Source organism: Protopterus annectens, chromosome 13.part0 (genome assembly GCF_019279795.1).
Source record: "Protopterus annectens isolate FY-2018-M chromosome 13.part0, PAN1.0, whole genome shotgun sequence".
Lineage (NCBI taxonomy): Eukaryota > Metazoa > Chordata > Ceratodontiformes > Protopteridae > Protopterus > Protopterus annectens.
The window spans coordinates 177804727-177818842 of NC_056747.1; the positions used below are offsets into that span (position 1 = coordinate 177804727).

At 39.0% G+C, this 14116-nt stretch overlaps 1 protein-coding gene across 1 annotated transcript in view; it reads right to left on the bottom strand.

Moving 5' to 3' along the window:
- LOC122817686 (interleukin-6 receptor subunit beta-like) overlaps positions 1-14116 on the bottom strand; it is a 165652-nt gene that overhangs the window by 40239 nt on the left and 111297 nt on the right. The window contains exon 6 of the mRNA XM_044090756.1: positions 9415-9561. Within this exon, the coding sequence (XP_043946691.1) occupies positions 9415-9561 (147 nt within the window). The remainder of the gene's footprint in view (positions 1-9414; positions 9562-14116) is intronic.

The following is a 14116-nucleotide window of genomic DNA, read 5'->3' on the forward strand; positions in this document are numbered from 1 at the left end:
CCAGTCTACCTATTATCTTCTTGGAGTTCTTTCCACTGCTAATTTAAACATGCCACTTTCTTATCTCTTCTTGCTAATCTAAAAACTCTACATTCAGTTTCACACATTTTCCCTGTCTCTTCTTCCTTCCTCAGCTAAATCTAAACCCTCCAGAAAAAGACACTCTGATTTTCATAATCTTTCTGTTTGGAGGAATATTTTTGTTGCCACTTGCTGGAGTATATGACACACTTCTGACCATTCAAAGTTCTTCAAGTGCTACATCTTCAAGGTCTAATCCCTTAAATATGCTCTAACTCTACTAATTATCTGTTTAGATGTCATAGCTTTTGTCTTGTTGGCCTGGAAGTTTTTTTCTGTTTTCTTTAATTTAATTCTAAACTATAAGTTCAGTAGCTGAAGGTCTAAGCCACAGTCAGCTCCAGGTCTCATTTTGATGACTCAACTGAGCTCACCCACATCCGACTGCAAAGTATATAAGTTGATCTGATTTTGGTGATTATGTTTTCCTAGACTGTAGAAAGATAATGTTTGATATAACAAGTGAATTATCTGAGCAGAATTCTTCTGCTAAGTCTATATATTTATTTTATTTATCCAGTTTCATGTTGCACTCCAAGGCTGAATTTACCCATTATTCAAATTGTTTTCTGATTACTACCTTTAGCATTTGAATTATTTCTGATGAATGTATTATCATTTTCCAGAAGGTGCTGTAGAGACTCATGAAACTTACTGGCGTTCTCCTCTTCAGCCCAGTAGCTGGAGCATAAACTCATGACTGTAATGTTGAATGGCTTGCCTTGGAGTCAGGTTGAGAGCATTCAGTTATTTGTTGGGTTGCAACCAGGCACTAATTTTTCTTAATTATGTGAGCTGCTCCATTTCTTCTGCAAAATTCTTGCTCACACAGTAGAACTTCTGATTATTATGTGATGCAGAATGATCCATTCCAGTCAATTTAGCAATTCTCATTATATCAGTGTTTATTCTTGTCATCTCATCCAAATTCAGGTCAAGTTTTCCTTGGTTTATACTTTTTACATTCCAAGCTCTGATCGTGTACAGTTCTGTGCTTCTCTGGACTTTCTTTAGTATCTTTGGACACCTCAGCAGATGGACATCCTTTTTGTTTTTTTCTATCTGCCGCGTAACCTCTAGCACTACTTGTACTTGCCCTCTGGTCTTTCCCGGAGATGTAATTTCACTTGGGTGGGGTAGAAGGGGCACAAAGTGTTAGGGAGTACAATCAGATGATTCAGATAATACTTCAGTGTACACCAGCATTTAGAAGTAAATGCTGGCATTGCATTTCTGGTGAAAACTGAGTGCTGTGGAGCTGTGTGTGATATAAACTGTATCAACTGCTTGCTACAGTTTAAAAGACAATTATTTTTGCTCGTCACCTTCAGAAAAAAAGCTTTTTTTTTGTAAAAGAATTGTTTTGGGATGGCACCAGATCACTGGATGGCACCAGGTGCAATAATTAGCTACTTGTAACTCTGCCCACCTTCAAGCATGAGCGTCCAAACTTGCGGTGCATTTCCGACATATGTTTGGTTGCTTTTTTTCATAGTATTATTGTCAAGAAAACCCTTTCTTCTCCAGTGGACCATGCTCAGTCTGGTCTCCTTCATGATCTATGTGTCTTAGATGGTCCTATATGATATAGTACATAGCTTCATTGAAATACACAAGCTCCTTCATAATAGCAATCTAATGGTTCAGGTACAGTACCTTTTCCCTTATCTCCATATATGGATACCAGAAATGCTACCTCACCAGTTAGGCTTACCGTAGGATGTGGCCTTCTCCTGTGGCTGTCCTCTTTGCCGTTGGCCTGCATGTTCTCTTGCAATTATGCCTGATAATTTCACTCTGAAATTGCAGTGCTGTATTATTCTGTCTCCAGCAGCACTGATGCAATGGAACAGGACTCACAGGTGTGGTCCTGCAGCAGTAGGGGAGGTACTTCAGCTCCCTAACAAGTGGTACCTATGGGTCTTGGGCGTCTGTAATAGAATGTCATTCTCAGTCCACCTGAACTTGTTCAACCCCTGCTGTCCAAACTCTATGTAGGACATGAAGATATCTATGGGAATAGGATAGAGAGCTGTAGGATGGTGATTGCTATAGATAGTAAGTTAGCAACTGGAAACAGTGTCTTCCCAAAGGGAAACACAACAGTATGTGTGTGGACTAGGACTGAGACACTGTAGGTGTCATGTCATAGATATGCTATGCTACAATCAGTGGGGAACCACAGTGTTATTCGACACTAGTTAAGGATGGCATACCCCAGTGTTACTCTAGACTTCAGTTAAAGGTGGACATGAGCATGTATACAGCTGTGGTATCAAAAGCAGAGGCATGCAAGTACATACACATGCAAGACTCTACAGCAACAGGCAGTCCTGACGTTTTTCTCATCTATAGGCTGGACTACATATTTTGTGCATGGGCTGCATGCAGGCTCACACTGCCGGCAAACAAAAGTACAGGTTAATATATATATATATATATAATATATATACCTACACCCTAGAAGAACTAAGAACAGCACTAAGGAAAATGAAGTCAGGGAAAGCAGCAGGCTCAGATGAGGTCACAGCAGATATGATAAGGATGCTGGGTGAGATACGGGAGAAATGGATCATAGCAGTGTGGAGAGAAAAGTGTATCCCAGATGACTGGAGAATAAGCATACTCATGCCAGTGTACAAGAACAATGGGGACATTCACAACTGTGGGCAGTACAGAGGCATCAAACTCCTATCACATTGCATGAAAGTTCTGGAGAAGGCGAGTGATAAACGGATACACAGAGTAATAGAATGTAAGATTGGAGATGAGCAGTTTAGATTCAGATAAGGATGCAGCACAATTGACCCAATGTTTGCAGTGAGACAGATAGTTGAGAAGAATCTGCAGATGAGGAAACAGTCCAACTGGCATTCCTAGACTTAGAGAAAGCATTTGACAAGGTCTCAAGAAAGCTGATTTGGGCAGTACTGCAATGGTTCGAAGTCCCAGAGACATTGGTAGAAATAATACAGGCTATGTACAAGGACCCAATGACTCAAGTATGAATGGTGTTTGGCCTCACAGAGGGGATTCCAGTGGGAGTGGGTGTACACCTGGGTTCAGCTCTCAGTGCACTGCTGGTCATACTTGTGATAGACTACATTAGAAAACAGGTTGAAGGGGACAGATCAGCAAAGTTACTGTATGCTGATGATGTGGCATTACAGGCAGACTCTTAGCAAGAATTTTAGCAAAGGATAGGGGAATGGAATGCAAAACTTAAGGCACATGGGACAAAAATAAGCACAGATAAGACAGTAGTAATGGCAGCAAATTGGGGAAATCACAAGAAGCTGAGAATTGTATTAGAAGGGAAGACAGTGGAACAGATAAACAAGTATCTGGGAGGGGTTGTTGAGGAGACGGGTAGTCTGAATGAAGAGGTCAAAGCTAGAATCAGAGGGGCTGCAGCCAACTGTCATAGAGTCTCGGATGTACTCTATGACAAGAATGCTAAAGCAGCTGAAATGTAAGGTGCACAAGATAGTGGTGTGACCAGTACTACTGTATGGTACAGAAACCTGGGCAGTAAAGGCAGAGCAGATGAGCTAGAGGTGATGGAAATGAAGTGCTTAAGAAGGGTGGTAGGATGCATACAGTGGGACAGACAAAGAAATGAGGACATAAGAGTAGAAGCCAAAGTAGCGCCAATGAAGAAAAGATCAAAGAGAACAGATTACGGTTGACATGTGTGCAGGAAAGCAGAAGACAATCTGGTGAAGAAAATTTGGGACAGACAGGAAGAAGGTAAGAGGAAATGAGGATGTCTAGCAAAGAGGGGGATGGATTCTGTGGAAGAAGATATGCAACAGTCAGGCATGAGTGTTGAAGAAAGCAGGAGTGTGGCACTGAATCGAGAGAGATGGTGACAGTTAACACAATACCCTGACCCCATGTAGAAAATGGGAAAAGGGGCTGATGATGATGATGATGACCTACAAAGACAAAGGGTCATTGTTGTACATTGTTGTACATCATGCCACAAATTTACCTGTTACTACAAGACCAGAGGACATTCAATATTTAGTGCCTGTACAGGTAGTGCTGCTGCCACTTTTTCAGTGTGCAATTTGGAGTTTGAAATCTAGGCCTGTCCACTTAAGCAAGTGAATAGCAGTTGGAACAGGAACTGTGCAAATGAGGCTAAATTCCACATATGTCTATGAATTGCTGTACGTCACTGAAGCACACAGATACTGGGACTATATTATATCAACAAATGTTTAGTTTGTCGAACACCTAAACGTCGACCCCTAAATGTCGAAAGCTGCAAAGCGTGAATGGCCAATTATACAAATTTTTTTACAGGGAAAAAATTTGCTTGGCCATCATAGGTAATTTGCCCTTTTCGCCGATGTAGAGCAATCTTGGAGTTGGTATATTTAGTTAGGGGGGTGTGGAGGGGTGAAGCCCCCCACTTGATTAGCGTTTGAAAAATGTTTTGTTTTCTGCTGGACAAGCAAATTTTAACCTTTAAAAAAATTTGCATAATTGGCCACTCGTGGTTTGTAGCTTTCAACGTTTATGGGTCGATGTTTAGGCATTCAACAACCTAAATGTTCATTGACATAATATAGACCCCAGATACTAATATACAATGAGTGAGAGCTTGTGCATATTGCTTGCACCATGTATGTGCATTGCGCTTCATAGCTGAGCTAAGCTACACCAGTCATGATTCTGTCTTCACATCTGCAGTACAAATCCCAGTGCACTATTCTATTTTGGGTCTACTTCAGTAGACTGGAATTACACTTAATTGAAATGTACTTTACTGAGATGACATCAGCGAAGTTTGAATCAACAAAGCTTCATATTACCGCATTTTTTTACAGGGAATGGAGACACTTGGCCAACATGGGGAAATTTACCCTTTTCCCCACTGTAGTGCACTCCTGGAGTTGGTATATTTAGTTAGGGGGGGTGTGGGGGGTGCAGCCTCCCATCTTGGTGAGTTTGACATACTGCAGTGTGTTTTTATGTTGAATGCTGACCAAGAACCTCCATTCCCTGTAACAAAATGTGGTAATGTGAATTTTCGGTTTATTCAAACTTTGGTGATGTTGTCTCTGTAAAGTAAGTTTTTATTAAGTGTAATTTTGGTCTACTAATGTAGACCCCTTATTTTACATGACTTTTGTGGCAGTGGCTGCTGATACTACTGCCCCTTGGAAATTGCCTACCTGGTTTGCTGAGCACAGGAGGATAATACTCTACTTGCTGCACAGCCAAGTTTAAGAATTAGCTTCTAGGACCCTGCTAGGATCTCATTTTAGAAAGTGAATGGAAGGGTATGATCTTTATGAGCTACTCAGTGAGTCCACTGGCATCCACTGACCAATGAGCAATGCAATCACCAATAAGATGACTCATGACATCCTTACCCTAAAAATCTCTGCCAGTGGGAACTTGAGGTTATGCAGGAAAGGCCCAAATGTTATAGCAGGTATTTTCAGTACCTACACATTTTCAAAAGTGTACTTTTAACCATTTGTTTAGTCATTCATAGCACTGCTCCTAAAAAGACTATTTCCTCTGACAGTCACCGTGTGGGTACTGTGGTGGACAGTATCTGCACTGTGCTTGATGTCTGTCTGTTTTGACATCACTGCTTACCTTGGGATATTGCTCAGTTATTCAGTTCTGTGCTGTTCTCACCATGTCATGCTTCTGCTATGTTGCATATTCATGTGGAATTGTAGCTTACTCGTGCAGCTGTGGGTAAGCATCTATAAATCTGCTATTATGTGCTTACATGTAGGACTGTAACTGAATTGTGTAAGTGTATTTCCAGGTGGTCATTTATTATGCATGCTTGTTCATGAGAGAGTGTAGTCAACTGTATAAATACTCTCAACTGGTTAGAACTCCCATATCAACTAGCCCATACGCAACTTCTAACCCACAAAATAATATATAACCCCTCCCATTCCATCTTCTTTGTACTTCACCACTATCTCCCAAATCACCTTCTGCACTCTCAAGACAAAACCCTGCTTGAAATGTATAAACAAAAAAAAGTATAGGTGAAATTTTACACTCAGCCTGCATATCCAAACTATGGAATTCAATGCCAGATTCAATCACAATTATATCTAGCCTCCAGCATTTAAGTCCACTCCCAAAGAATTTCTCTTTAACTCATATCCATGCAGCTTATCTGTATGAGCTATATTAACAAATATTTCACATTCCTACTACCTTGACCTCTCATCATACTACCTACCCATACCTTTCAATACCTGCCCTTTCCCCACCCTTAGGCCGATACCTTTCAATACCTGCCCTTTCCCCACCCTTAGGCCCATACCTTTCAATACCTGCCCTTTCCCCACCCTTAGGCCCATACCTTTTAATACCTGCCCTTTCCCCACCCTTAGGCCTGTACCTTTCAATACCTGCCCTTTCCCCACCCTTAAGCCCATATCTTTCAATACCTGCCCTTTCCCCACCCTTAGGCCCATACCTTTCAATACCTGCCCTTTCCCCACCCTTAAGCCCATATCTTTCAATACCTGCCCTTTCCCCACCCTTAGGCCCATACCTTTCAATACCTGCCCTTTCACCACCCTTAGGCCCATACCTTTCAATACCTGCCCTTTCCCCACCCTTAGGGTTGACTTGTATATTTTTATTACTATTTCCTAGCTTCGTAGACTGTACTTCTAATACATTTGTATATAGTGTTTGTAATATTTAAATCTCATTTTTTTATTTTTACATCACTGGTGTCTCCTCATGCTTCACTGTATTCTGTTTCTCCCACTATCAAACTGTACGTATATATGCTTTTTTAATTAAAATTGTACTCTTGTTTTATTTGATTTCATTTAACTCTCTAGAGCTTTTCTCCCTGGTCTTCCAGTGAAGATGTGTATTTATTACCCAGTCAGACTTCCCCAGTAATAAATAGGTGTATTTCCAGGTGTTTGTTAACATGCATGCTCATATAGGGAGTATAGTTTTGCATTTATCTCTGTAAATCTCATCTACACCTCTGTGAGATGGCTGTTTTGTCTGTTCTGTCTTTTTTCATGGAAGAGTAGGCAGCCAATCAAACTGGCTGAGACTTGTTGTACAGTGTGGTATGTTCTTACTAAGTTGGCCTATTTCATCAGTGCCATTTGTACCACGTCAGTGTTGCAGGTTCTTACTACGTTGTCCTATTTTACCTGTGCCATTTGTGCCATATGTCAGTGTGGCATGTTATTACTAAGTTGGCCTATTTTATCTGTGCCATTTGCACTGTATGTCAGTGTGGCATGTTTTTACTAAGCTGGCCTATTATACCTGTGCCATTTGTACCACATCAGTGTGGCAAGTTCTTACTAAGTTTGCCTATTTTACTGGTGCCATTTGTACCACGTCAGTGTGGCATGTTTTTACTAAGTTGGCCTATTTTACCTGTGCCATTTGTACCACATCAGTGTGGCAAGTTCTTACTAAGTTTGCCTATTTTACTGGTGCTATGTGTACCACATGTCAGTGTGGCACATTCTTACTAAGTTGTCCTATTTTACCTGTGCCATTTGTACCACATGTTAAGTGGCATTATCCTTCTCATGGTGTCTTCCAGCTATAGGTGAATCAGCCACAGCTGGTACTACCCATGCAGCTATGGGATGCGGGACCGTGAGTAATCCTTTGCCTGTAAGGGGTTTCAATCTCTCCCAGGCAGGAAGAATATCAGATAATTGGTGGTGCAATGGCCTACTAAGCAGCCTCTGCTATGCCTCTTCTGAAGTGCATAGCAGATGCATTTGACCAGGAGGCATCTGTCATCACGTGACCAGAAAATTGTGTGGCCTCCCTCCAGCCACCCTGGCCCCTCTGAACCATCTTCTGAGTCAAATCGGCATCTCTCTGGGCCACTTGGCACTCATATGCCACCCTGTCCCCTGCAGGTGTACTTCCATCCCATCGGTGTACAGTACGCCCCTTCTGCATTGTTCACGCTTTCCCATCACCATTTTCTGCTGTCTCTTTCTCTCTCTCCAGCCCATTTCCCGTCCTCATATACGTGTGACCCTAATTTTACTGTTTATATTTGTGCTTCCCTCTGCCTACACTTCATCTTTTTACCCCTGCTTCCCTATCACCTTTCCCATTATTCATTCTCTCAAAATATATGTGAAAAAAGGGGTACCTAACCTGACAAGAAAATGTGGTGTGCTTTCCCTGCCACGCATGAACTTTATACTTTCTTTGTGTATCTATGTTTGCTATGTTTCCTCGTTTCCTATTATCCTATACTCCCTTTCCTTCCCTTTCATGGAAGTCCGGATAACAGGACACCTGATAGTAGGTATTTGCAGTGTACTGTGACTTAATGGTATGCAGCACTTCCTGGCAACCTGTTCTGGCATGTGCCAACTCGTACCACCTGTTGCCTTCAGCTGTTGCAACATCCTCAACAGTCAGCCATTGGCTTATTCACTTCCTGCACAACATATGGCTGACTCCTGTTTGTTTTGGCCAGGTTGCAGTTTTTAGCTTTGTTCTGATTTCAGCATCGGAGCACATCTGGCTACTCAGCTGTTCAGACTCTCATGATTTGTATATTCAGCTTTACTTTACACTGCAGTACATCAGCTGGCTCAGCTGCATAGCTCATCCTCTCTGAAACAACATACCACTTATTATTTTCTGGAAAAAATAGAGGTGGTAGAAAAACTTTTTTTTTACTTTTCCAAATCTTCGCAAGTACATCTGAGTGAAACAGCTGCATGTACAAAAGTAAAGCAAATGGGGATGTGTCCGTTTTTGTGTGTACATTCTTTTTCAGCTGTTTCAAGATTCGGAAAGGAAAGCTCTTCAGGGCTACCAGCTCTGCAAGGATTCTGAGAAGCATCTGGCAGAGAAATCACAAGCTTATGACTTACAAACCAAACATATGAGGAAAAAATCCGAGCATTGTAGGATGATCTGTGCAGTTTTGAAGGAGATTAGCTTTTCACACCAGGTTTTACTATTTAGTCCAGCACTTGTGTGACGATTTCAGCCACTACCTGCTGCTTTACAAATGTGTTGCCCCGATAATGGAAAAGTACCCCTGAATGTTGAGATATTTAGAGAAATATAAAAATGATTACAGTACAAATTAAACAGTATACAAATAATATTTAATATCTCTTGTGTTTGCGATCATGTATGCTTCAAGCTAAAATCTTCTGATACCTTGCATGTAACAAGGTTTTGGAATTATTAATGCAAGTATGAACAAGCAATATCTGATGCCTGAAGATGCAGTAGAAAGTAACTGCAGAAAAAACCTGGAGACACACTCAGCTGTAATGAGCTAAATAAAATGTGACAAGCTTTGATTGTTACCTTCCTTCAGTGTCCGAAATCTTACTTTTGAACTCAGTCGTTCCTGAGCATGTGCTGCGACTTTAGATACTTCCACTGTATACTGGTGACCCGCAGAAAGATTTGTTAAATGATAGCTGTTGATCGACTCATCTAGCACATCAATTACTGTTGAACAAGACAATGAACAAGAAAGTTAGTCAAAAAAGCAGCCAAACGTGCCAAGATAGTTAAGTCTGATAGTACATCCATTTCTGATTCAGCAAGTTGTGGCTTTGGATCTCAAGCAGATACCTTGACCTGCATCATTATTCCTCAGACTATATCGCTAAAGTCTTTCACTCAGAAAATAAAATATGAAAGTCCAATTTAACCTTTTCTAATGGTTATTTGGTTGAAAATACATCATTCTATGACATAGATGAAAATGTTGTGATGTTTAACCATACCTCTGACCTATTTCATAAGGAAAATCCTTGTAATATGTTAATTTAGTGTAATTTTTCTTAACAAAATCCAAAGACATCAGCCATGTAACATCATTTTTGACTCCCAGGTTGTTAAATATATCTATTTCCAGGTGAACCCAGCATATACCTCCGTTTTACAACAACATTCTTCCATTACTTTTTTTGCATATCTGGGAAAGTCACAGACCAACATTCATGGCCAGAGCCAATTCAGGGCTATTATGATGCATCAGCTCAACTGACATCTAAGTCATTTGAGCTGACATCAGGGTCTGATATCTACTTTGCAGGCCACAAACTTGCCCCCAGCAATCCCATCAGTAGTTTAACAATTTATGCATAAGCAATGAATCATGCCATTTCCAAAGTGATCCCTTCAATAGTTTAACCATGTACACACAAGCACTGAATAGCACCAAGTAAATAATGTCTATACTGAGAGTCTTTCAGTAGCTTGTCCATGTATGTATAATTACTGAATGACACCAAATTATATTAGCATGAAACAGCTCAAAATGAGGTAAAAATAATTTCCAATATTTCAAAGTCCGCATAAATCCACTTATCCATGGTGCTGTTACAATTACTTGCACATGTTCAGGGTTTTTATGTGTTTTGTATGGAAGTGAGGCTCTTTTACCTCTATGAATTAAAAGTAATATGACTACGTCTAAGGTGCCTTATCTTCGTAGTAACTCTCCTGTTATGTTTAGTCCTTAAGTACGTTATGCTTCTTGTTTCTTTAATCGGCATGAATCACATACGCTGATGACATTTACATATCTGAGCAGCACCGCTATTTGTGAAATACCACTACATACAAACAAAGGGCAGGGCTATGAATACCTCCCTATACTTTATTTCTAATACAGTCACATATTTGATGTTAGTTCCAAATATTCCTTACATTTACCATTGAAAACCGATCAGCTATAGTCCCAAGTAACCCATCTATTAATATATTCATGGTATTCCATGATATTTTTTTATATATTCTAGTAAATGTATTGTATTCAACTAGCTTATGTCAGGTTTTAACTTAGCCCCTTTACTAGTTAAAAATATCAAACTTCATTGAGTTGCAATTTGATGTACACAATTATGGACTCTATTTCAGTTTTTTAATTAACCCTTCATTATTTGTAAATATTAAATCTAGTAAGCTATATTCTGGTATGGGAAATTTCACCAACTGTTCAAAAGTATATGCATTTATGATGTCCACGATATAATTTTAATAACAAGAACTTATAAAATAAAATTTCCAGTTAATTTGTTTAGTTAAAATCACCCAGAATTACAATGAGTTTATCAATTATGGATTCCAAACTTTTTAAAAACTCATAAAGAGATTTTATAGACAAGCCTAGGCTTCTGTAAGCCAAAAGTTTTCTTACATTGTCTCAAGGTTTTAAATCCAGTAAAACAGCATTTAATATTTCAGCTTTTTCTTCTATTTAAGAAAGATTCCTTACAGGGTTGCTGGAATGGAAAGAATTGCTCTACATCTAGTGTGTCTAATTGTTGACTCACAACTTAAGCCCTAGAAAACATTTTACATGTTTTTCTAGCTGTTTTGTCATAGTCACATTACAAGAAATAAAAGTCACATTATTATAAACAAAAGCTACAATTTATTATTTCTTCCAAAAAATTTAATGTGTCAAAGCCCTGTTTTATACCTTGTTACCACAAACTGTGACTGAATAGTCTTGTGTTTAAAAACAGATAATCATTAAAGCCTGTATAGGGAGGAAGACTACTAAAAGTGGCATTTACTTTGTTTTATTTACAAATTTTATATGGACATTATTGTATGTCTCCTCTATATGTTTGATTGGTATTTCATTAAGATTATTTATCCCCGTCGTAATATTAATAAGAGCCCTTGTTGATAATAATTTAGAAATCAAGTTGAGTAGATGTTATCTTAACAGCAATCACAGATGTAATTGTCACTCTTTCTTCATCAGTTTCAGTAAAAAGTTTTAGTAGATACTTTGTATGAGAATCACTGAGCATAGAAGTATCGTATGCTTTACATTGTTTTCTGTACCCCTTCTCACATTTGGTTATTTTATTTTGATTTGAGAAATGCCAAAAATGTAATCTTTGTTTCCATTAATTTTCTGACATGCAGTTGCGCATCATAAAACTCCATCACTTTAATAACTATATCAAACAAATTATCTTATCCAAATAAACACAACTCTGTTTTTTAACCTCTTAGTATTTTATTGTCATTTGAAGGTCACTGTAAATGATTTGCCAGGTTGCTTATTAATCAATTTACCTTTACAAAGCCTGTTTCTATTTTAGATGTATTTTAGATGTATTATTTATGATTTCTCCATTAAATACTGTGTTTTGGCACTTTGTGGTAGAGATTTAGATTGACCTTCTAACCCTTCCATTATTATCACTCTAGGACAGGTATTACTATGTTCATGGCATTCTTCTTCATTTACCTTTTACTTTCATTTTATTAATGATTCATTCCCTTCACTGTTTAGATTTGAATGGAGTTCTATTGCATTTCATTTTATCTAGAATTATTTCCTTTTCTTCTGGTAAAGTTTCAATACATTCAGGCATATTTAAATTCTAATCTGATTATCTTTGTCCCAACAAGGTTGGGAAGTGTTAGCATTCCCTAACCGTTGTGACGAACAAAAAAAAGAACAGGTTTCTTACTAAAAAGTTTTAAGTTTTGTAGTGTATCCCACTTGTCTTATTTTTATTATTTCTTTGAGAATTTGAATAGTTAGTTATGTTTTACTTAGCGAAGTTATATGTTGGTGTTCCAACTACTTCTATTTAGTTTTAAAAAATCTCTATTGTGTGATGAAATTATGTGTGAAAATATTGCAAACCCTATTTATCTATCTTGAGAGCTACATGGCCCTGATTTAAGTGGAACAGAAATTTGTTAACAGGTAAATACACTGACCAGAGGGACATCAGTAGAGGTGGTACTGGAGGGAATGGTATTGCCTGTTGGGTATTGAAATTGTTGTAAATCAAATACTAAATTGTGAGTCAGGAGAAATGCACCAAGTTGGGAAGCTTTAGCATAAGCCCTGTAAATAGCATTGTCTGTTGTGCAGTTACCATAGGTTATACTACAATAGGTCTTCCTAGTGGTGGTACAGTGGAAGTCAGGTTTATTACTCATGTATTGACAATAGTTACAGTGAGGAGATCTGCATGAGAAGTCCCAAGTGGCAATTCTGTTTGAGTGAGGGGTGAAATGTTTTTCAATAAGTCCCCGATGTTCTTATTTCTTCTTATTGTGAAGTTGGGTTGGAGTAGCAGTATCTTATTGAGTGTATTATTGTTGCTGACAATGACCCAGTTGTCAATGGTTTTCACAAGTTCTTTAAATGCTGTGGAATAGGTCATGGTCATGTTGATGTTCCACTGTTTTTGTTCCTGTGTTTTACTAGTCTCTTGAGCTCCCGGTCATGATTGTTGATGGTGGAAAAATTGGGGTTGTTAGTTGTCTTAGGTTAAGGATACCCTTCCTAAGTTTCAAGCTGTAACCCCTGTCATGAAAATCTCTTTTGAGCTCTTTCAGATTTTTGGTGAAGTCAGTGAGTTCCTGTGAAAGCCTTGCAATTCTTTATCCTTGTGGTTTTATGACATTTTGCTTAGTCTTGAAAGAGTGCATGTGATTACGATGTAATGACAAGTTAACTCTTGTTGGTTTCTGATAGCGGATGTTGACCAGATGTTGACTGTTTTTGGTTTACTGCTCTGTAGATCTAGGAAGTTAACCATGTCATGGCTCTGAATAGTGGTGAATTTTGAGAATGTTTTTGAGTTACCTATGTGATGAAGAAAGTTCTGGAGTCCTGTCCTGTCTCCATTCCAGATGATAAAAATGTCATCAAAAAATCATAGAAAGCTAATCTGCTCAAAGAAAGAGGAGTTTGTTTATTTATTAACATTTGTGTACCAGGAAAGTCCAACAAAGACAGAGCCCATTTTCAGTGGAGGCCTGGGGAGAAACACTCCAGATATATGTCTTTGGAATGTTGGAGCAAACTGGAGGAAGCCCATGCAAACACAGGGAGGACATGCAGAGGTGACAACAGCTGCACCAGTGCACCACCCAGTGCTGTTGCTATGCTCTTTTGACCATTGCCCCAGGGTAGTGTTGGCCAAATTGGGTGCCATGATAGTGTCCATGGCTATCCTTCTGGTCAAGTCTGTAGTAGCATGCTATGAACCTGAAGTAGTTATTTTCAAAT